The 22,356-nt window shown below is 44.6% G+C and overlaps 1 protein-coding gene across 1 annotated transcript in view; it reads right to left on the reverse strand.

Annotated features, from left to right (window-relative positions):
* The window catches only part of PDILT (protein disulfide isomerase like, testis expressed), a 32,197-nt gene extending 12,205 nt beyond the window's left edge, over window positions 1-19,992 (reverse strand). Inside the window, exons 1-4 of the mRNA XM_044234156.1 lie at window positions 19,791-19,992; window positions 9,472-9,678; window positions 3,318-3,451; window positions 2,077-2,214 (exon numbers count right to left, since the gene is read on the reverse strand). Coding sequence (XP_044090091.1) covers window positions 2,077-2,214; window positions 3,318-3,451; window positions 9,472-9,678; window positions 19,791-19,992 — 681 coding nt within the window. The remainder of the gene's footprint in view (window positions 1-2,076; window positions 2,215-3,317; window positions 3,452-9,471; window positions 9,679-19,790) is intronic.
* Window positions 19,993-22,356: the final 2,364 nt, after the last annotated feature.

Below are 22,356 nucleotides of genomic sequence, written 5' to 3' on the forward strand. Positions count from 1 at the left end.
TCTGTGGAAATTTTAACTTTTTATGTGGTCCAAATTTATCAGTATTTCTTTTCATAGTTTTGTGCATTTCTGTCATGCTTTATAAAAGGGCTTTCCAGCTCCGAGTTTAGAAATCGAAGTCCCCCGTGGCATTTTCTAGTCTTTCCATTGTTTGTTATATTTTTAAATCATAAATCAATCTGCAATTTAGTTACATGCATGGAAGGAGGTTATATAGATTTAGCTTTTTTTTTTTTTCCTAAATGGCTACCCAGTTCTCTCAACACCAGTCATTGAATAACATATTTTATTTTAAGTTTTTATTTATTGGACAGAGATCACAAGTAGGCAGAGAGGGATGCAGAGAGAGAGGGGGAAGCAGGCTCCCTGCTGAGCAGAGAGCCTGATGTGGGGCTTGATCCCAGGATCCTGAGATCATGACCTGAGCCGAAGGCAGAGGCTTAACCTACTGAGCCACCCAGGCACCCCTGATAACATATTTTAAATATCATCTTTATCATATACTAGATTCCCATATGTATTTGGATCTCTTTTTGGACTCTTTGTTGTCCCATTCAAAGACGCAAATCAGGTTATTTTGTTCTCCAACTTAAAACCTTGTAATGACTTCTAAGAGCCTAAGTAAAATTAGTGGCTCACAGTCTTAAGCAGGTCTGGCTATCACTTCGCCCACCTCCCGTGTGGCTCTGGGCAAGTAACCTAACCTCTCTAAGCCATATCTGTAAATAACATGATTATTGTAAGGATTTGGCTTTGTGTGACGAGGGAGTAAGACATGTTCCAGGAACCAGATTACAGTGTCTAGAGTTGCACTGTTCAATAGAACTTTCCGTAATAATGGAAGTGCTGTGCTGTCCACTATAGTAGCCACCATCCACATGTAGCTAGTTTTATTGAGGAACTAAAATGTTAATTTAATTAATTGGAATGTAAATAGTCATATGTGATAGCTGCCTTATTAGACAGCTCGGATGATCTGTTCTCAGATCCCAGTGAGGGAAAGGAGGAAAATGTGTAGTAGAGGCCAGACTGAGGAAGGCCTTGTGGGCCTTATTAGGGCCTTGAGTCTTTATCCTAAGAATAATAAGTAGCCATTAAAGGGCTTTCAGTGGGAAGGAGGCAGGTGGCCATCATTTTTGAGTTTTGGAAATACAACTGTTTATTTTTTTTTTAAGATTTTATTTATTTATTCATGAGAGACAGAGAGAGAGAGAGGAAGAAGCATAAGGAGTAGCAGGCTCCCCCCTGAGCAGGGAGCCCAGTGCGGGACTTGATCCCAGGACCCCGGGGCCACGACCCAAACTGAAGGCAGAGGCTCAACTATCTGAGCCACCCAGGCACCCCATTGTAAATATGACTCTTTAGAGGATAAGAGAGAATGTGGCAGACCAATTGGGTGAATGTTGCATTAGACTATGGGAGATCATGGTCACTTGACTTAGTTAGGATGGTAGCAGAAGAGAGAAATAGATAGATTCAAGGGATACTTTGGATTTAAAATCTATAGGTTTGGGGTGATGGACAGTTGTGAAAGGAGGAGAAGAGGGACGGGTTAGAATAATGCCTAAGAGTATTCTGATTGCTCAGATGGGACTTGGGAGAAATGGTGATACCATTCATTGAGAGGAAAAAAAAAACTGAAAGAAGATTTGGAGGATTGGAAGGGAGATTATGATGTTAAGCTTGGTCATGTTGAGACATCTGGTGATGGATATGAAAGTCTCGAGATAGAGAAGTCTGGCTGAAAATGGGAGATTTGTAAGTCATGGGTGTATGGGTGGTAATTGCTAATGGAGGGTGGGTGAGAGAGCAGGGACCGGAGGAAAACACAGGGGAGACGACTAAGCTTTAATGACTGGCATTTACTGGTTAAGAAGAGGAAGAGGAGCTTACAGTGGAAGATGTCTAGAAAGGCCAGAGAAACTCTGGGTGACTGTGATCTAACAATAGCTGCCTAGTCCATGTAGCTTGCAGGTGGCAGTGGCAGAACCAGAATTTGCACCCAAATTTTGTAGCTACATGCATAATCCATTTTGAGCTAGGGACCCTTCACTAGCAATAGAACCCAAGTCTTACCTTTTTGAACACCAGAACACTGTCAAGGGTGACATGGAAACGTCCAATGACATTGCTAATTGATATCACTCCAAATGTTAGCTCTGGGAAGTCTTTGATCATATCATAGAACAACTCTGCTACTTCTTCCTCTAAATCCTGTTTGGAGAAAGAGATTTGGTGGGACTTTGGTGGAAAGAAAAACGTCTGGCTTATTTAAGGTCAAGGTGGAAATGGTGATCAATTGGTCTCCTCACTTTTCCAAGTTCTGGGGTTTTCCTGAGTTCCCTAAGTCCCCTTTCATGAAGTTACATACGCAGAATACTTCTGTGGCTATGACTAAGACCAAAATAGGCCAATCCACAGAGATTAAAGGAAAGAACTGATAAGCTCAACTTTTTCCAGGTATTTTGAGTAAAGCTGTTCTAACACACAGGTTGAGAATTTTTTTTTTAAAGATTTTATTTATTTATTTGACAGATAGAGATCACAAGTAGGCAGAGAGGCAGGCAGAGAGAAGGGGGAAGCAGGCTCCCCGCTGAGCAGAATGCCCGATGCGGGGCTCTATCCCAGGACCTTGGGATCATGACCTGAGCCGAAGGCAGAGGCTTTAACCCACTGAGCCACCCAGGTGCCCCAAGGTTGAGACTTTTAAACATTTATTCCTTAATTGTTTTCAGAAGAGGCAACTGGTTTGACCATGTGGATCACCAGATATTAAACTTGGTATCAAGATATGGCTGCAGTTGCAGCCTTCTTTCTATAACTTGAAAGAAAATTGGGGCTGTCCAAAAGTGAGATGAGACAGAAAGACGTACGTACTCTTCCTGTGTAAAAATATAATGTCAAAGTTCTGACTTCCACTGGGGGAAGGCAGGAGCCATCCTAGTTACCGGAAATGAGTAAAGATATATAAGAAATTCATTCTCCACAAGGAAAAACAATTTTCAAATTACTTATTACTCAGTGATATTCTAAATGGACCTCCACAAGATCAGTTATATTATCAAAACCAATTTAATAAACAATTTCCTCTCCTCTCTCTGCATTCCTGTCCACCTTTCCAGTTAGCTTCTCCTACCCAGGTCATCTTCCATTCTTTCCTTCTTCATTTTAACTGTTTCCCGGAAAACCAGCTCATTGGAAAACAAAGAATGGGTATGGCACTAACCCAAGTAAAAGACCTCTCCTTACCCTACCCCCTCCCGGACACAGGACTGCTCACCAGTCAAAAAGCCACTCCCACCTCTTGACCCCAGTACCTGGAAGAAGCCGATGATGACCAAGGGCCTAGAATTCACAAACTCTACCACCTGCTGGGTGTTATTGAACAAAAATGCTTTCTGGCTAATTTGTCTTCTCAACCAAACGACCAAGGCAGTAGATTCAACCACTCCTGGAGAGAGAGACAGTTAAATAGATCCCCTATACAAGTTTCCTCTTGAACTGGAGCAAGGCCTGTTTTCTCCAAGCTTAATGAGCAGAAGCATCTGGTCTTGGGCTCCTACCCATTGAAGGGCAAGGCCAGTCCTTTCCGCCCCAACCCCAAAGCATGGACTTTTTTTTTTTTTTTTTTAAGATTTTATTTATTTATTTATTTGGCAGAGAGGCAGGCAGAGAGAGATGGAGAAGCGGCCTGCTGAGCAGAGTGCGGGATTCGGGACTCGATTCCAGGGCCCTGGGATCATGACCCAAGCCGAAGGCAGAGGCTTTAACCCACTGAGCCACCCAGGCGCCCACAAGGCAGGAACATTAACAGCAGTAGCTAAATGTCATGGAGCAATTACCAAAGACAAGGCATTGTGCTGAGCCGTTTACATGTATTACATCCCTGCAACAGCTCTACCTTATGGGATATTCTTATTCTCCCCATTTTGCAGGTGAGGAAATTGAGGTTAGACTTGCCCAGTGGCCACCCATTAGTGAACCTGGGAATTAAACTCAGAAGGAAGCATACCCAGTCTTCTTTTCTAACTACCTTCCAAAGTGACAAGAAGGTAGATTTATTTTTTAAAAATGTAAATGAATGAAGTGTAAATAAAAATACCAGCTAGCTTTGTAACCTTGGGAAAATTCCATTATTGCCTGTGCTTCCAGTTCCTCAGCTGAGATGCAGATATTCACTAAGGTCCTAGATCCTGGCATCCGTTTCTCAGCTATTATATGGAAGGTTCCAAGCACACAGAAATCTTAGCTTTTAAAATTGGGAAACATACACCATATCTGGGGAGACCTAACAGTGTGCTAGAATTACATTAGGCTGCAGATGGATATGTGTTTGCTAGGATCATCAATTCCACATGATGGTATATAATGTAAAATATTATTTTCTATCAAAGACTGCTATAGAAGAGAATGGAGCATTTAAACTGAATGAATTTCTTCATTCGCTATTCATTCTTTCACTCATTCATTCATTTGACAAATATATACTAAGTACCTATCATGTTATCAAGTGCTGTACTTGGTCCTGGGGATGTAATGGTGACCAGAAACAAATACATTCCCACTGTTTTGCAGTTCTCATTCTGTTGAGTAGGATATATGTCAAGTAATTACACAAACAAGTATATAATCACACCCAAAGTAATTACTCAAAAGCAAAGTTCTATGAGCCTGTAGCAAAGATATGTGACCTAGACTGTGAAGTCAAGGGGGTCTTCCTGGAGGAGATCAGTTAGGAGTTGAATACTGAAGGATGCATAAGAGTTAATAAGTAGGCAACAGTAAGACTGTAACTGGACAAGGAAGAAGAGGGAGAGGTTTACAGGCAGAGCAGGCAGACTGTGCTGGATTGCTGCATGGGGTTTGATGAACGCATGTTGAGTTGGTAAATGTACTGAAAAGGACTCTTTTTGGCATCTTCACTTACATTTCCTAAGAACTTAGGCCATTTACAAAACTTACAATGAAGTATGTTTGCATACAGAAAGGTATACAAATTATTATGCGTAGTTTGGTGAATTTTTGCAAAATGAACAGACCTGAGTATCACCCAGATACTGATCTGTCAAGAGACAGATCATTTCGCAGCACTCAAGAGACAGTCTGTTACCAGGCTCTCAGAAGTCCCATTATGCCCTGTCCCAGCTCCTCACCTATCCCTACCTAAGGGTAACCACTATTTTAACTTCTAACAGCATGCATTAGTCTGCCTGATCTTAAACTTTATGCAGGTGGAATCACATTGTGTGTTTTGGGGCCTGGGCTTTGTTACTTTATGAGATTCATCCATATTGTTGTATGTGCTGTGTAGCATTTTGTTGCATGAATATTCTATAATTTATTTATCCATCCTCTGTTGGTGAGCATTTGGGTTGTTTCCAGTTTGGGGCTATTAAGAATTAAATTTCATGCATGTCTCTGGGGGCACATTGGATGCACTTCTTTTGGGTACATGCCCAGGAGTAGAATTTCTGGTCATAGGGAATTGCTACGTTTAGTTTTAGTAGATACCGATTAGGCCATTTTAAAAGCCACGATGAGTCAGGCCCATAGAAGTTCATAGAAGGACGATGTCTTGGCCTCAAGGGACAGAGAGGAGTGAGGGGAGACTTCCTGCCGCTCCCAGATCACAGCACTCCACCCTCCACCCTCCTGCAGTCCCCTTCTCCTCCTGGATTCAGCCCCAAGGCTGAGTTTCTATTTTCAGTGTTCCCAGCCATCTTTCTGGAGGAAACAAGCACATATCATGGAAATAGTTCATCTTATAGGCATTTGTCTGGGAAAAAAAAAAATTATGTTGTAAGTGCTCTGGAAGGAACAGTTTCCAAAGCCCTGAAAATACCAAAAAAGGTGAACAAAACCCCACCAAATGCATTTGAATTTCAGCTGATCGGAACCATTGCTCTGATCTCATGTTGTGTGGCTGTCTCCTGGTCTGCACTGTGGCCACACCCCCATCGTCCCGCTCGCCAGGCTTTGATGTCTCCCCGTCCTCCCTCTGCCTGGGCTGCCTTTCCTCAGTGGTCTGGGCAACTCCTCCGGCTTATTTAGTTAGAGGTTTAGACTTCTCTTATCACCCCCACCCCCATCATATCATTCTCTAGGTTATGACCTGTTGCATTTTCTTCATTGAATTTGTCTTTTTCTGAAATTGTGATTTTTGGCTAGCTTGCTCACTAGCGCCTATTAATGTCAGCTTATACTAGATGCTCAAGAAATAATTACATGGTGGGCGCCTGGGTGGCTCAGTGGGTTAAGTCGCTGCCTTCAGCTCAGGTCATGATCTCAGGGTCCTGGGATCGAGTCCCGCATCGGGCTCTCTGCTCGGCGGGGAGCCTGCTTCCTCCTCTCTCTCTCTCTGCCTGCCTCTCTACCTACTTGTGATCTCTCTCTGTCAAATAAATAAATAAAATCCTTTAAAAAAAAAAAAGAAAGAATTACATGGTAAATGGATGAGGTGAGTGAATCATAACGTAAGCTGGTTTGAGGGAATTCAATCTTAGGCCATCTTCTCTGGGATGTCTGGGCTCTGTTTGCCCCCTCTGAACCCTATGGGGCTGAGGTAGCTCTGAACTTGACAAATAGGTTGTTTCTGAGTGCCTGCAGATCGGTCCCTGACCCCCTTGGGCAGGTGTCTCCGCTGGCACTTGGCTCTGAGCCAGAGGACAGGGTAACAACTGAGGTGTGAACGCTATGTCAATGATTGACTGGGGCTGTCCCTCCACTGCATATTTCCAAGCACAAGCTGTGAATGCATCATTAACTGAGGCCCTGGAGCCAACCCGAGTTTTCCTCCCTCCAGAGAGGGGGCTGTGACCAAGTTTCCCATCATCAATCCTTGGGAGACTGGAGGAGAACCAGAACTCTAGCTTTGACCCAACAAGGACTAAACCCCAACTTGCCTCCTGGGAAGGTTTTCAGAAAAGTTGGTGCAGGAGACCAGTAAAGCTCTGTCACCCCTCTGAGCTCAGGAAAGCTCTGCCAGGTTGGCAGAACTGGCTGATTCATCCTGTTTAGGAGATGAGAAGTTGGAAGACTGGCTCAAATTCTCTAACTTGTGTTTGTCCTAAATCTAGGCTCTGGCTCCCTCCTAGCACCCCACTGCCTCTTTCCCTGGTTGGGGGTAACACTAAAGAAAGGGAGGGTTGGTCAGGCTTAGTAGAAATAGGGGCTGGCTCCTTAGCCCAAGTCTGCCTGCAGTGGGTCCTTGCAGTTCCATCCCATTCAAACTCAAAAACTATTCTGAAGAACCTAAGTGTTGCAGGCAGGCACTGTGCAAGGGTCAGAAAAGTAATAGTTTGATAAAAACAAGAGCCCCATCTGCCGTTTATTTTGAGTGCAGCACACCGTAGAGCAAGGGTTGGTCAATGACAGCCCATGGGCCAATTCTGTCCTGCCAGTTGATGTTGTAAATAAAGTTTTATTGGCAGTCAGTGGTTTATATAGGACTACTTTTCCGCTGTATCCGCAGAGTTAAGTAGTTGCGCAAGAGATTGGCCTATAAGGCCTAAAATTTATTATCTGGCCCTTTGCAGAAAACATTTGTGGGTTGCAGTGCTTAGTAGCTGGGGATTCTTGAGGAAGTTGCTCTACCTCTCTGTGCAGTTTCCTGTGCAGTTTCTCTGTGCAGCACCTGCCATGCTGGGTTGTTGTGACATATGTAAGGGGCCCAGAATATAGTGATGGAGCACAGTAAACGGTTCAGATCCATGTCAGGGCTTGTGCCTTCCAATCTTGTTTCACCTCATCAGTAACTGATACTTCCACCATCTCCCTTTCACAGATTAGGAAAATAAGAGTTGACAAGGGGAAGCAATTGTCCTTCAGGTGCGTGGTAAGGATTTAAAGCCAGCTGGTGCCTGCCAGTTTGGGCAACCTCTTCAGAGGACCCAGGAAAAGAAGTGAAATGAGCTCTTGCTCTATGCTCTCGCTAGAGAACAAAGAACAGAATCAGTTTTGTGAGTGAGGGCCTTGAGGGCACGAAGCACAGGTGCTATGGAACTCCTGAGGAGGGCAGACACCCTGATGCGGGCAGTCAGAGGGGACTTCCTAGGGGAGGTGGTGATGCAGCTTTCCTGCATGACAGAGGGAGTCCCAGGCACTGGCTTCTACCAGAAGGGGCCCAGACAGTCTGGAAGTTGCCACATTGTCACATTTATTGCTTCAAAGAGAAGTCAGACCTCACCTGCCCTGCCCCACCCCCTGCCACCATGGTCCCACAAGGTCCTTGGGAGCCACTGCACTGCCTGGTCTTTTATGTAATGCGTGCTGAAGTTGGCGCTTTTGCAGCACCTTCCCCTGCAAGTCTGGCCTGTGTCTCATGCCCCCTTGTGTCTGCTCTTAGAACTGTAAGGCATACTGCAAGCCTCTGCAGGAGGTTGCTCTCTCTGGGCCCTTTTGGTTTTTGCAACAAAACTCAAACAGGCTTATTGCAGACTTGCTAAATGCCAGATGCTGCAAGACTATCTCAGTTTCCTGATTCAGTCATTCACACATATAATGGGAACATTCTACTAGCATAGTGTAGGCTGTGCTGGGCACCTTGGCATTTGTTAGTTTCGTTCCATCCATCCATCAGTTTTATGGACATTTATGATTTATATATTTAGTATTTTTAAAAATTAGGACCTACCGTGTGCCACACTGAGTCACATAATGCTACAGCATTCTTGATACCAAGATAGGGACTGACACATGTTAGTTTCTCAATAAAGGTAATGAATAAATGAATAAGTGAATAAGGTAATGAGTTAATGAATGAAGTGGATGATGATAGAAGCTCCAGTGTTTGGTAGTCACCCTGTCCCAAATCTGTCTTGTTTTCTCATCTCTCAGAGCCCCTATTCTTGGCCTGGGACCCTGTCACAACCATTCTAAAGTAGAAGATTATGGCGGGAGGTGAAGATTGGGGCGGGAAGTGGGAGGTGGAGTTAGGATCTCACTCTCTGGTCTCTGGCAGTTTATCAGCCATGCATCTCACTATCCCACTTCATGGTGCTTCTAGGGCCCACCAGCTGAGATGTATGCTGTGGTGGAGGCAGCTATGTGTTCACCAAAATTGTATTTTCCTTATGGACACAGATCAGGACCATATTGCTCAACCTTTAAGTTGAGTGGGGCCATGTAACAGAATTTTGGTCATTGAAATGAGAAGTGATGTTTGCCACTTCCAAGCCTGGCTCATGAGCGCCATCAGTGGCAGTCCTCTGCCTCCTTGCCCCAACTGCTGGCTAGATATAGAGAAAATGGCAGGGGCTTCAGAGGCTCTAAGGGAAGATAGAGCCACATGCTAGAAGGAACCTGGGTCCTTGAAAAATTGTGTGGTGCTGAGCCACCCACCTCCACCCTCTGGCTGCTACCTGGGTTCTACATGAGCAAGAAATAAACTCGTAGTTCTGTTATGCCACCTAAATGCTGGTGTTTGTGTTTCCGTAGCTAGCACTGCCTTGATTGATGAACAGGGACTCTTACCTTTGCAACTGATGGGTTCTGACCTGTTGCCCTCAAAAAACAGCTTCAGCTCTGGGGCTTTCTTAACATCAAACTCTTTCTGAAGTTCCTTCTCTACCGTGATGTCCACTTTGCCAAAGCCGAGCCCATTCTTGCCTTTGCCCATGATTTCCACAGCTTGGCCCAACTCCTCAGCCAGATTCCTGGATTGCTTGGAGGATGGGTTGTCTGAAAGAGCCAGTATAAATCAGAACTTGCTAGAGCCTCTCCCACTCCCCATTTCCCAAGAAGGAGGCTGGGTTTGACCAGCTTGGCTACTGTGCTCTGCTGTAGTAGATTTTTCAGAAAACATGATGCGATGGGAGGCACATGTTTCATGAAACTGGACATTTGGGAAACGCATCAGGGTTCTTGGGGCTTAGCTACACTGGAAACCATACAACTTTGGGCCACTCATTCCAACTCTGTGAGTCCCATTTTCTTCATGGGTAAAATGAGAAAAATATTATCAACTATCCCATAGAGTTCTCAGCCAAGTAAGATTTAACAATCAGTTATACAGAGCTTATTAATTTCTAAAAGCTTTCCATGGGTTGAGACTCCTCTCAGCACCCCTGTGGGGTAGGTATGGTTATTATCTCAGTTTTATAGATGTGGAAACTGGTAGGAAGCAAAATGTCCTAATTGCCCGGGGTCCTGCGGCAGTGAAAGATATAGCCAGGGTCTGGAACCACTCAATATGCTGTCTACCCAGCACTGGTAGACGACTCTCAGCATAGTGCCTGACACATGATAAGGACATAATGCATTATTATTACTACTGTTATTATTGTACAATTTTTATGGTCAGAAGTCAGAGGAGAAAGAATGAGAGAGCATGCTCGCCATCTGGTGGAAAGTTCCAGACTTACAGGCCAAATGGAGCTGCTCCCGCTGCATGAATACATCAGGGAACTCTCAAGTAAGGAAGGTCAGGTGTGGGAAGCGGTTATGAAGCTCCCTCAGAGCCTATCCCTTGGGTAAGTGGTATTAAAGAGAACTCACACTCTCAATTAGGATTCCTTGGTGCCTCATATTGCTGGGCAGTCAGGTGGGGATTAGAAGTGGGGAGTCCCCTTCTGGAAAATGGCCTCAGGGAGCTGGCATGGGATTCCTGGCCTAAATGAGAGAGGACTAAAAGGCGCTCACATTTGCCTTCCCTCTTCCTGATAATACTGAGAGATTGCAGGCCCCTACCTGCCCTGATGTCTGCAGCAGGTGGGCCAAGCCAGAGCAAGGGGTCACTGATTCCCTTTCAAGTCAGAATGCATTCCCTGTGTCAGTCCCCACTCCTCTGCCCTGTCTATCTGGAACACACTTGGAGGAGGTACAAAGGAACAAGTTCCAAGTTCAACAGAGAGGGCTTTTGTAAAGCAAAACCCAGAAAGCCAGCTCCAGGACAACTGGCACATGCTCCAGCGTCAGTCACCTGCTCCTGCGATGGAACCCGAAAGTGAATGATTGTTTTCATTAAATTCCCAATCAGTTCACAGGAAGTGAGACTTTTTGCCTCTCCACCACCTGCTTTGTCACCATCATTGTCTTCGATACCCCCCATCCATCATCGCCAGCAGGCTCTGGCCTGTTGCCAGTTGCTCCGGCCCTCAGGCCTCTCCCTGGGCGTCCTTGTGGATCTGGCCCTGCCTGGCTCCTGGTGACTGATTGACATTGTATCCAAATCTGAGTTTCTAGGCAACTTAGAGCAAGAAAAACACAGGGAATGATGGTTCAAATGCTGGAGCATTTAGAGGTTCCACACACAGCCCAGTGCTCCTGAGTGTCTGCAATGGAAGTGAGAGAAATAGTCTGTGACAACAGGAATGCTGAGATCCTAAAGGTAGCCGGATAGGATCTAACAATAATAGTAATGGACATTTATGCATGCATCCACCCATCCATTCATCCAGTTGTTCCTCATTCATTCCACAGATCTTTTCTAAGATTTTCCATGTGCCAGACATGGTTCTAGGTTCTGGGAATTTAATAGTCAGTGGATAAAAATCCCTGCTCATGTTGGAGAAGACAGAAAGTAAATAAGTAAAGAAGTAAAATATGGGCACATGGGTGGCTCAGTTGGTTAAGTGGCTGCCTTCGGCTCAGGTCATGATTCTGGAGTCCTGGAATCGATTCCTGCATTGGGCTCCCTGCTCAGCTGGGAGTCTGCTTCTCTCTCTCTCCTCTGCCACCCACCCCCCATGCTTGCTCTCTCTGTCTCACCCTCATTCTCTTTCTCTCAAGTAAATTTTTAAAAATCTTAAAAGAATAATATTTTTTTTAAAAAGAAGTAAAATTTATGCTTTATTAGATGCTAAGTGCTATGGAGACAAGAAGCAAAGCTGGAGTATCAGCTTTTAGGAGTATCAAGGGGACTGAGTTTAAGTAGGGAGGGCTGGAGGAGACCTCACCCATAAGAGACATTTCAATTAAGACTGAAGGAGGTGAGGGAGGCAGGCTATGTGGATATGTGGAGGAAGAGTTTCCATGCAGGGGAACCATAAGTGCAAAGATCCTGAGGTACGAGTATATACAGCATGTTTGAGGAATGACTAGAAGTCTGTTTGGCCTAGAGCAAAATGAGAAGCCTGGGGTTAGATAACATAGGGCCTTGTTGGCCACTGAATAGATTTTGGTCCCTCTCCCTGACGGTTGTGGAAAGATACTGGAGAATTCGGACAGAATTAGATATGATCCTACTTACTGTTTAACTGGACTGTACTGAATATTATATGAACATTAGACCACAAAAGGGAAAGAGATTGGATCCAGGGAGACCATTTGGAGGCCTCTGTAATATTTCAGGTGAGAGCTGGTGATGGCTTGAGCCAGGGTAGTAGTAATGGAGGAAGTGAGAAGTGGTCAGAGTCTAAGATTTTGGAGGGGGAGATGATTGGTGATAGATTGGATAGATAGGAGAAGATGATAGATTGGATAGGGAGTGTGAGTGAACAAGAGGAGTCAAGGATGACTCTGAGGTTTTGACAGGAGCAGCCAGATGGCTGATGTATGGTGATGATGGTGATGGTGACAGTAATGAGAACAAGGTAACAACAATGACAAGTTATTGAGCACTTACTGTGCCAACCGTGTTGCTAAGTGTTACATGCATTAACCTGGGTATCCTCAGAACCACCTCTGAGTTATCTGCCGTTGCAGGTGAGGAATGTAAGCCCAGAGGTCTTACAGCTAGTATGTGGTTGGGGTACGGGAACAATTTCGATGTACACTGTTGCTTGGGCAGAGTGGAGCCCAGTGGGTTGTGGATGGGCAGGGAGCCCTCTGTGGGAGGCAGAGAGCTCCTGCAGGTACAGCCTTCCTTGTGTCCTAAGCTCAATCTAGATGGAGCTCTTTGTCTGCCTGTCATATGGTAGTCCATGAACTTCATTAGGTCGTTTCATAAAGCAGAGGCCGTTCTGGTGGTTTACAGCTCCTGTGGTCCAGGCAGGTTGTTTTTTAAACATCTCTGTACCTCTGTTTCCTCATCTGAAGAATGGAGATACTAATTGATCCTATACCTTAAGATGGTCCTACATAGTAAGGCAAGGTGTGCAAAGCTCTGGCACAGAAGTGCCCAAAAAACATTAACCATTATGATGGCTCAGGTGGAAAACCCTTGATCTTGCCCTGACCAGGTTCTCTCTGGGAAGGGAGGGTCTTAATGGAAATGTCAGGATCCTCAGAACATCTGGTTCTTGGGGAAAGAGAGATAAGTGTGACTAACACCAAGTCATCCAAAACAGGCCTGGGCCTATTGTGGGGCTCTCATGTGGGTTTTGGGGTAAGCAAATGGGACCCAGGCTCATATTAGAAGAGAAAATGGCTCTCTGAATATCTACCGGATGTGTAGATGTGTTAATGGCTAACTGACCTAGAATCAATGTTTGCCTAGGTTTTTAGTAGATAACCCCAGGTTCCCTTTTCTGAGCAACTAGTGTGAGTCAGAGGAGGGGCTGGTTGTTGGGAAAGTGAGACTATAGAGACTGGAAATTAGCTCTCAGCACAGGGAGCTGGAGTCTGCTTTTCTTTAGACAGTGGTTCTCAATGGGGCACCTTTGGCCCTATTTGGAGACCTTTCTGGTTGTCACCACCAGAGTGCTACTGACATCTAATGGGTAGAGGTCAGGGGTGTCACGAAACATCCTACAATGCATCACACCCCCGCATACAGCAAAGAATTGTCCATCCAGCTGAAGTGTGAATAGTGCTGAGGATGAGAAACCAAGCTTAGACCAAGCTCTAGATCAAGTGTGGAAAAATATTCTGAGAATAATCCTCTCCCCATCGCATATAGGGCCATTAAAGTGTAAAGAGGTGCCCACAGGTGATAGAAACTTTGGGATGGTAATTAATCCCTTCTAGATCCTCAAGTGCCAGCCAACAAATTCCTCTGACCATCACAATGACCTGAAGGGCCTAAAGGACTATACATCCTTTGGGATCTTATCTCCCACTTTTCTTCAGCATCTCAACTTTAGCCATCCTGGCACATTCCCACCCCAGGGCCTTTGCGCTTGCCGTTCCCTCTGACTGAATGCTCTCATCTACCAGCTATCTGTATAGGTTGCTGTCTTCCTGCCTTTAGATCTTTGCTGAATTGTCACTTTCCCAGACCACGCTATATAAATTTATATAAATAAATTTCCCAGGCTACCCTCTGTAAATTATATAAGTTTATATAAATAAACTTCCACTAAGTCTTTGGTCTCTCTGTTGCTTTTTTTTGTTTTTCTCCATAGTGCAGTTAACCTGAAGAATACTACCCTCTTTATTCCTTTCCTCATTTGTGCAGATCATTATGGGCCAAAGAAAAGCTCATTTCATTCAGCCATTCATTCAACATCTCATGTAAGCCTACCAAGCTCAGATGTTAGTAATCAAGAGGTAAATGAGATGTGGCCCCTGTCCCCCAGGGAGCCCACAAGCTTGAAAGCAGTTTCAGTACAGTGTGATAAATGCTATGAAAGGGAGGGTCCAGGGGGTTGTATCAGCATAGAAGGCCTGCTAGCAGTGTAGGTGGGAGTGAGTGTGGACACAGCCTCCTGACAAGGTGGCTTCATGAGCTTAAACACCACAATCCAGGCGAGGAAGTGTAGGAAGGACACTGTGGTCAGAGGGAATTGCAAGTGTAAATGTCCCGGGGCTTGAACCAGTGTGACCTGTCTGGCAACCACAAATTACTCCAGAGCTAGAACGTAGCTCTCATGTGAAGTGGGGAATCTGGCCAAGCAGAGGATTCTTTAGCCATGTTAAGGAGTTTGGAGTCTTAGAGAATCACTGAGGGTTTTTAATCAGGAGGTGACCCAATCAGACTTGCATTTTAGAAAAAAGAAATTTCTGGGTGTGCTGTAGGGATAGCTTTGGAGGAGATGGGCGGATGCTCTAGGGGGCTGTTGTGGTGTTTGGGGTGGGGAACTCTGGCTGGAACGAAGGCAGTGGCAAGGGGCTGGGAAAACTGGAGATTGCAGAGGGCTTTAGGAGTGGTTTCAATGGGACCTAGTGACGAGTTAGATGGAGAATAGAGAGGAGTCAAGAATGACCTTGAGATTTCTGATTTTGACATTGGGTAGAGAGAGCTGCTGTCAGTTAAGGCAGGGTGTGAGACAAAGCAAGTTATAGGGAGCAAATAAAAAATGCTGAGTTCTTATTTTGAGCACATGTGGAATTTGAGACACGTGAGGAACACACAAGAAGTAGTCCCACCGACCACTGGCTCTTGAGCCTGGAGTCCTCAGAGAGCTAAGAACATAGACAGCCGCTAAAGATTTGAGAGTTACCATACAGTATGTCCCTGGGACAATATTGGAAAAATCCTTTTTGTAAGGAGCCTGTTTATTCCCAGGAAAAAAGAAAATTTATAATGCTTTCTCCAAGTGATTAGTTTTTCCAAAGGTCACTTTAGAAGGCCTGCCAGTTTTGGAGAACTCATTTTGTTTAAACCATATATTGGAAGGAATCAGATACTCAAATGTAATGAGCCCGAGTGTCTCTTTTAGATAATGAAATCTCTGCTGGTGTTTACTGCTTTGAAATACCGGCTAGTGGGAATGCTTCAAGTTTCAAGTATTCAAATTGGTTTTCATTTAATGTCATTAAAGAATGTAGAATGATTGGTTCTCTCTGTAGCACTAGATTCAGTGTCAATCCCCAAGTTATGTCAGTTAAAGCTGTGAAGAGCCATGGGCTCCCCCTTCTGCCCTGATTAATATAGTCACGGGGCAGAGGTTTGTATTCTCATGCTAACAGGACAGGTTCCTCTGAATATCTGCCGGATGTGTAGATGTGTTAATGGCTATCTGACCTAGAATCAATGTTTGCCTGGGTTTTTAGTAGATAACCCCAGGACTTAGTAGATAACTCCACCTGCTGCATCGTTTTTGGAGGGTAAGTGTGTGTTGACATGTGTGTTGTGTCATGCACAGTGTGTGGCTCTAGTTCCTTCAACATCGAGGGGCCAGGATCAGAGATTAGGGCTGCAGCAAAAAAGAGAAGATGGATGTATTCTTCTTGGATCTCTGATCTGTGCTAACCATTAGCTTACAATTCTGCAGCAGGCAGAGGAGACCTGCAGGTTCTCAGTTCTTCCCAGAAGGGAACCATGAAACAGATGTGTGGGTGGTGGTCCATGCCCTGGGGTGGATAAAGGATGTGGGGAATCAGCTCTAGGAGTCAGTCAGCAAACCGGCAAGGCCTGCCCCGCTCAGGCTTGTGTAAAGAAAATGACCCAAACCAGATCACCTCTACAAGGTCTTGTTCCATAGGCTTGAAGTAAAATCCAGCATGCACCCAGGCACAATGAAAGAGACCATTAACAGCCTGGGCTACATAGAGGTCAGAAGCTTGGAACTGCTGGATTGAAATTTTATGCATCAGGCATACTCTGTGTGGGATGGAAACAAAAATGACCCAGTCAGATTTTCCCTTCTGGGAACCATCAAGGTTAAGGGCACAAAAAGAGTATTTTTGTTTCATGTTGCTATAAAGTGCCTACACAAGCCAGCTGAGGCGGCTTTGGGACACAGGACAACCGAGTTTCTGAGAATGTCGCATACCCAAACTCCCCCACTGACATGACACCACTCAGAGAGATTGTACCAATTAAGAAGGGACTAGAGGCCTGAATCTCAGATGGGGGATACACACTCAAATGCTACAGGGGTGAGGCTGGGTCTGTAACCATGTGGAGTTGGCTTGGTAGGGATGTGGCAAACTCACTGGCATGTTTTCTGATGAAAAGGAAAAATCATTACTCAGTTCCAGCTACTTGTCACTTTGCAAGAATGTGGGCCTGTGCCTCTAGATCTTCTGTTTCTTCAAGAGCAGATGTAAATTCAACTTTAATTGTGAAATGTCTCAATTTTTAAAACACTGTATGGCCCAAACGTAATCCCCGTCCTGGGCATCTTCAGTCCATGAGCTGCCTATTACCTCCTTGATTTCAGGGTTATGGGAAAGAGGAGGAGCCATAAAGACCTGAGAAGTGAGCCAGGGAGATCAAAGGGAACCAGAAGACAGTGGGCTCATGGACACCAAAGGGTAGAGGTTGTCAAGTTAGGGCTCCAAAGGGGACAAGGAAGGCAAGGACTGACAAGTTCCTATTGGCTTTGGGAACCAGGTGTCCTTGGAACATTAACCTGAGCAAACAGTCCATAAATCAGCCCCAGGAAGGAAATTGTTGGCTCTGCTGCCCAGAAGAGAAAGCTGTTCCTGGTGGTTTAGTGTCAGGAAGAATTTATACCATCCGGCTGCCTCTCAGCCAGCCTGGCTTCAGGTTGTGTTTGAATCAAAGGCTGTTTCAAGGCTCCTGTAAAGTGCAGTGTGATTAAGGCAGCCATTGACTGCATATGCCTGGTCTGCATTTGAGCATATGAGATAATTCTTGGATTTAAGTCATCATTAGCCAATTCTTTATTCCTTGAAGCTGAACCCAGTCCTGCCTGACAGAAAGTTGATGATCTGTCTTGTGCCCCAGTGCCACAGCAGAATGAGGACTCATTTACTGATCATCTCCCATGTGCCAGAACCTATGTAGACACTCTTAGTCAGTCCCTACAATGATTCTACCATTTTTGTTAATTCCCACTCCACAGATGAAGGTGAGAAACAAAGAAATTTACCCAAGGCCACCTGGCTGGTCATGGCAGTATTGGGTTTCATGACCAGGTTGACCTGATTCCCAAACCCATGTACTTTACCCAAAACGATGTCACTTACAGACAAAAGTGTGTGGGTGACTCAAGCTAAAATAGAACAAAACAAAACACTTTAGGATTTTCCAGTACTTGGCATATCGTCGTTGATAATTACTGATGTCAGCAACAGTAGCTTCCAGAGTGCTCATTCCACTGCTCTGGCTGAAGACTGCCCATCCCTGGGCATCACTTGGAGGCCAAATAACGAAGATTTCTCTCACTTCAAGCCAAACTTCAAGGTTCAAGATGCATTTGCATTGACCGGGAAACCCATGTGCATTCCAGGATGCAAGGATGCGGGAGCCAGGATCAAGGAGGCTGCTCAGCTGGTTTGCAACCAGAACCATCATTTCGGAAGACACGTCCAAGCTGTCACTTCTCCATGAGGCACCCAGTGTATACTGTTTGGACACTTCTAATGGCATGAATATTATTGTAAAGAGTTTCTCCTGCTTTGTGACACTCCTGACTTCAACCATAAAGTCTTTGAGAACAGAAACCAAGACTCCTTTTCTGTGGGGCTCCCAAAGCGCCCACCCAAGGCCCGGCACTGAGCAGAGCTGAGTAAAAGTGGGGTATATCAGAATGCAATAATAACAGTTTCTGCCTAATGAATGCTCACTCAGCACTAATGACATATTTGAGCCCATTCTCATCACCACAACTTGCAAGGGAAAAATCATTAATGCTTTTGTGCAGAGGAGGAATCTAATAATGATGATAAAGAGAATGACAGCCAATATATTCTAAAGGTCTTATTATGCACCAGGTACTGTGCTAAGCACCCTAGGAATTATATTGTATTATTAAATTCCCTATTTCACAGCCAAGTAAAGAGAGGCTCAGAGTAATCAAGGTCACCTGCACAAGGTCATCTGGCCAGTAAGTGGCCAGCATCAGAGCCCAGCATCTGAGCCTAGGACTGTGAACTTCTAAAGCTGAACTTCATTCCAGGACATGCATGGATCAGACTGGAGAGAAAAGGAAGCCTGGGAGGGGTCAGGGTTTGAAGAGGGCAAATTGACAGAAGGGAGAAAAGGCTACACCAGAGCAGCAGCCAAAAAGAGAGGGGAAGAAAGGCTGCACGGAAAAGGCCAGAAACCAAAAAGGAGCAGCACCCACCCTGCAGTTCCCTGTCCAGGTCTGGAACCTCAAGTCCTGCCTGGCCTCCAGGAACCTGTGTGCTAGTCAAGCCAGGTACATTCTGGAAGCAGGCTTTGGGGATGGATACAGAGCCAGACACTTCCCAGAAGAGGCTGTGAGGGATTCTGGAATCCAGTGTTCACATCTACTTTTTAACCCATGTAATCCTTGCAGGTGGGAAGTGGTGTAGCACAGGGTCTGCAGGCCCCACTTGTGAGCTCTGTGACTTTGGGCAAATTGCTTGGCCTTTGAGCTTCTGTCTCCTCAGCTATAAAATAGGGAGACAAATGGTACCACCACACTGGCTTGTGGTGAGGATTAACTGACTTAGCATGTAGTGGGGCACTCAGGACAATGCCAAGCACACAGTAAGTACTGACCATGTGAAGGCCGATATGAAAATCCCTTCTACCCTGCCCCAAGGCACAGGTCTGTGTGAAAAGAAGAGATGTCTGCCAATGTAAACAACAACAGTCCAAAGGATAAAAGTGGACAGGCAAAGTTCAGATAAAGGTGATGGTTGGCAAATATTTGCTCAAGAGCTTGCCCCTAACTGCTACCATTTATTGTTCTTTGGTTGCATTCCAGCTACTTGACATATTATCTCATTTAGTCTTTACAACAATCCAGTATGACTGTGATGCTCATGCCCATTTTACAGAGGGGAAAGTTAAGTTTCAGAATATAAAGATACCTAAAAGGAAAGCTTGATACTTTACCTTCAGTGAGACTGAGGAGCAACATATAAATCAAGACTAAAGTGGCAGTGTAGTGTCTTGTAAATTGCTTAACCTCCCTGGACCTTAGTATTCTCATCTGGAAATTGAGAATGGGAGTATATACTTATTAAGTATGTTAATAATATGTGTTCTTGTGTGTTTAACAATATATAAAACTCTTCTGGCTGCCGGAAGCAAGGAGGCAGATCTCACCCCACCCATCACCCACCACTGAGGAGTGGGGGACACTCACGAAAAAGCACCATGAGGAATCGAGTCTGGTTCAGCATCTGGGTCAGGCCAGCAGGTGTTAACACTAGCAAGTTGCCTTCCTCCACGATATGCATGGGCTGGGATATGTTGATGCTGGCTTCCTTGATGTCCTCCTCTGGCAAGCCCCAGACAGTGGAGATGCAAAAGGCCACTAGCAGCAGGGACATCCATAGCAGCTTCATGGCTATCCTTCAGGAGCACAGAGAGGAACAAGAGCCCGTATCAGCATAGGTGGCACGGCACCATGTCATCACTTCTTCCCCCAGACCTTCCCTGCCTACCCAGTTTATGCATGGAGAACATGGCCCGAGCATGGCCCACTCCCTCCCTAGTAGTGCCTGCAGCTTGGCAAGGCACTGGAAGAGAGACAAAGTGTCAGCATAAGCTCACTCCCTGTGTAAACTGCATAGGGATAGCTCAGAGCAACAGGGCTCCACTCAGAGCAGTAAGAATCCAAATTGCACACCAGCCACTTGAGCCCACTGGCTCCCCAGACAACAGGTGAGACTTTTGGAGAGATGAGTCCCACTCCAGAGTCCTAGGGTAAGCCTCTGAGCCTCAGAGATGACTGGTCCAATTCCCCATCATGGCCTCTGCTTCATGCTCCTCCAGCCCCCTATTTGAATGCCCCCTTATGGTGGGCAGCTCACTATTTCACTTCCTATTCATATACCCCATTTGATATTTGAACAACTTTTCTCAACTGTTGGTATTTTAAAAGTCATAACTATAAATCACACTTGTAAAAATTCCAAGTAATACAATGAAAATATGTTAAGTAGAAAATAAAATCCCTCTCATAATCTCAACTCTGAGAAACCTATTAACAGTTTGAAATGAATTCCTACACATGTTGAAAATTCCAAAATAAATACACACTATTTGAGTGTACGATTTTTTTAAAAAAGATTTTATTTATTTATTTGACAGAGATCACAAGTAGGCAGAGAGGCAGGCAAGAGAGAGAGAAGGGGAAGCAGACTCCCCGCTGAGCAGAGAGCCCGACGCGGGGCTCGATCCCAGAACCCCGGGATCATGACCGGAGCTGAAGGCAGAGGCTTTAACCCACTGAGCCACCCAGGCGCCCCATTGAGTGTACGATTTTAAACATAAATGGAGTCAGCTAATGCATATTGGTCAGCATTGTTTTTCTTAATAATACGAAATATATCCTATATATGTGAAATATATCCTATATATATGTCTTATAAAAGTATAAAATTACATTTTAGATCTATGACATGATTTCTGTTCTAATTCTTTACTTTTTATTTTATTTTATTTTTTTACAATTTTTAACTGTTAGAATGGTCTGGATCAGAAGCTTCCTTTCTGACTTTTCTTAATTATGTCTTCCCGAACAATTTAGAGCATAGAATCACCTCCTCAGATCTTCATAATCCTCAATCATAGAGCTGTTTCTCTACGTAACATAGACTGTATGAGTGTCTTAAATAAGAAGACCTATAGCAGTATATTGTAGGTCACACCTTCATATTAAATTTATGAGGATCTTCATTTCTTTGTTGACTGCTGTAGCCTAGCACCTGGCATTGTGGTAGGAAAATGAACAAGTGGCATGAATAAATATGTGAATGAATGAATAAGCACTTTATAATTGCCTGGGAAATTGTTTGTCAAACTATCTGAAGGTTTTTAAAAAATAGATCTAATGTAATTTTTTGGCCTAAAATATAGAGAATTGTGGCCAGCTCTAAAGCTAAATTTTGTGAGTACCTATAGCTTAACATTCTTGTCATGTGCCAGACACTGTTCTAGTACTTTCCACACTGTCGTATCTCTTATGACAACCCTAGGAGGTAAGGATAGTACTATTGTAATCCTCTTTTAATGAGTATAAAATAAGGTCCATAAAGGTTAAATAATTTGCCCAAGATCACACAGTTAGTAGGTGTAGAGGCCATATCTGTTTATTTATTTACTATCGTTTAAAAAAGGGAGGGTATGTGCTGTTGTTTAAAAAGGGGAGGGTGAGTGCTGTGAAGTGTGTAAGCCTGACAATTCACAGACCTGTACCCCTGGGGCTAATAATATATGTTAATAAAAAACTAAAAAAAAAGAAATTCTTGGGGCGCCTGGGTGGCTCAGTGGGTTAAGCCGCTGCCTTCGGCTCGGGTCATGATCTCAGGGTCCTGGGATCGAGTCCCATATCAGGCTCTCTGCTCGGTGGGGAGCCTGCTTCCTCCTCTCTCTCTCTGCCTGCCTCTCTGCCTACTTGTAATCTCTCTCTGTTGAATAAATAAATAAAATCTTAAAAAAAAAAAAAAAGAAATTCTTTATTTAAATTCAGTTTAGTTAACATATACTGTAATGTTAATTTCAGGGGTAGAATTTAGTGATTCATCATCTGCATATAACACCTAGTGCTCATTGCATCAAGTGCCCTCCATAATGCCCATCACCCAGTAACCCCATCCTCCCCACCCACCTCCTCTCCAGCAACCCTCCGTTTATTTCCTCGAGCTCAGTGTCTCCTATGGTTTACCTCCCTCTCCCGTTTTTTTCCCTCTTCCCTTCCTCTATGT

This window comes from Neovison vison, chromosome 14 (assembly GCF_020171115.1).
Source record: "Neovison vison isolate M4711 chromosome 14, ASM_NN_V1, whole genome shotgun sequence".
Classification (NCBI taxonomy): Eukaryota; Metazoa; Chordata; class Mammalia; order Carnivora; family Mustelidae; genus Neogale; species Neogale vison.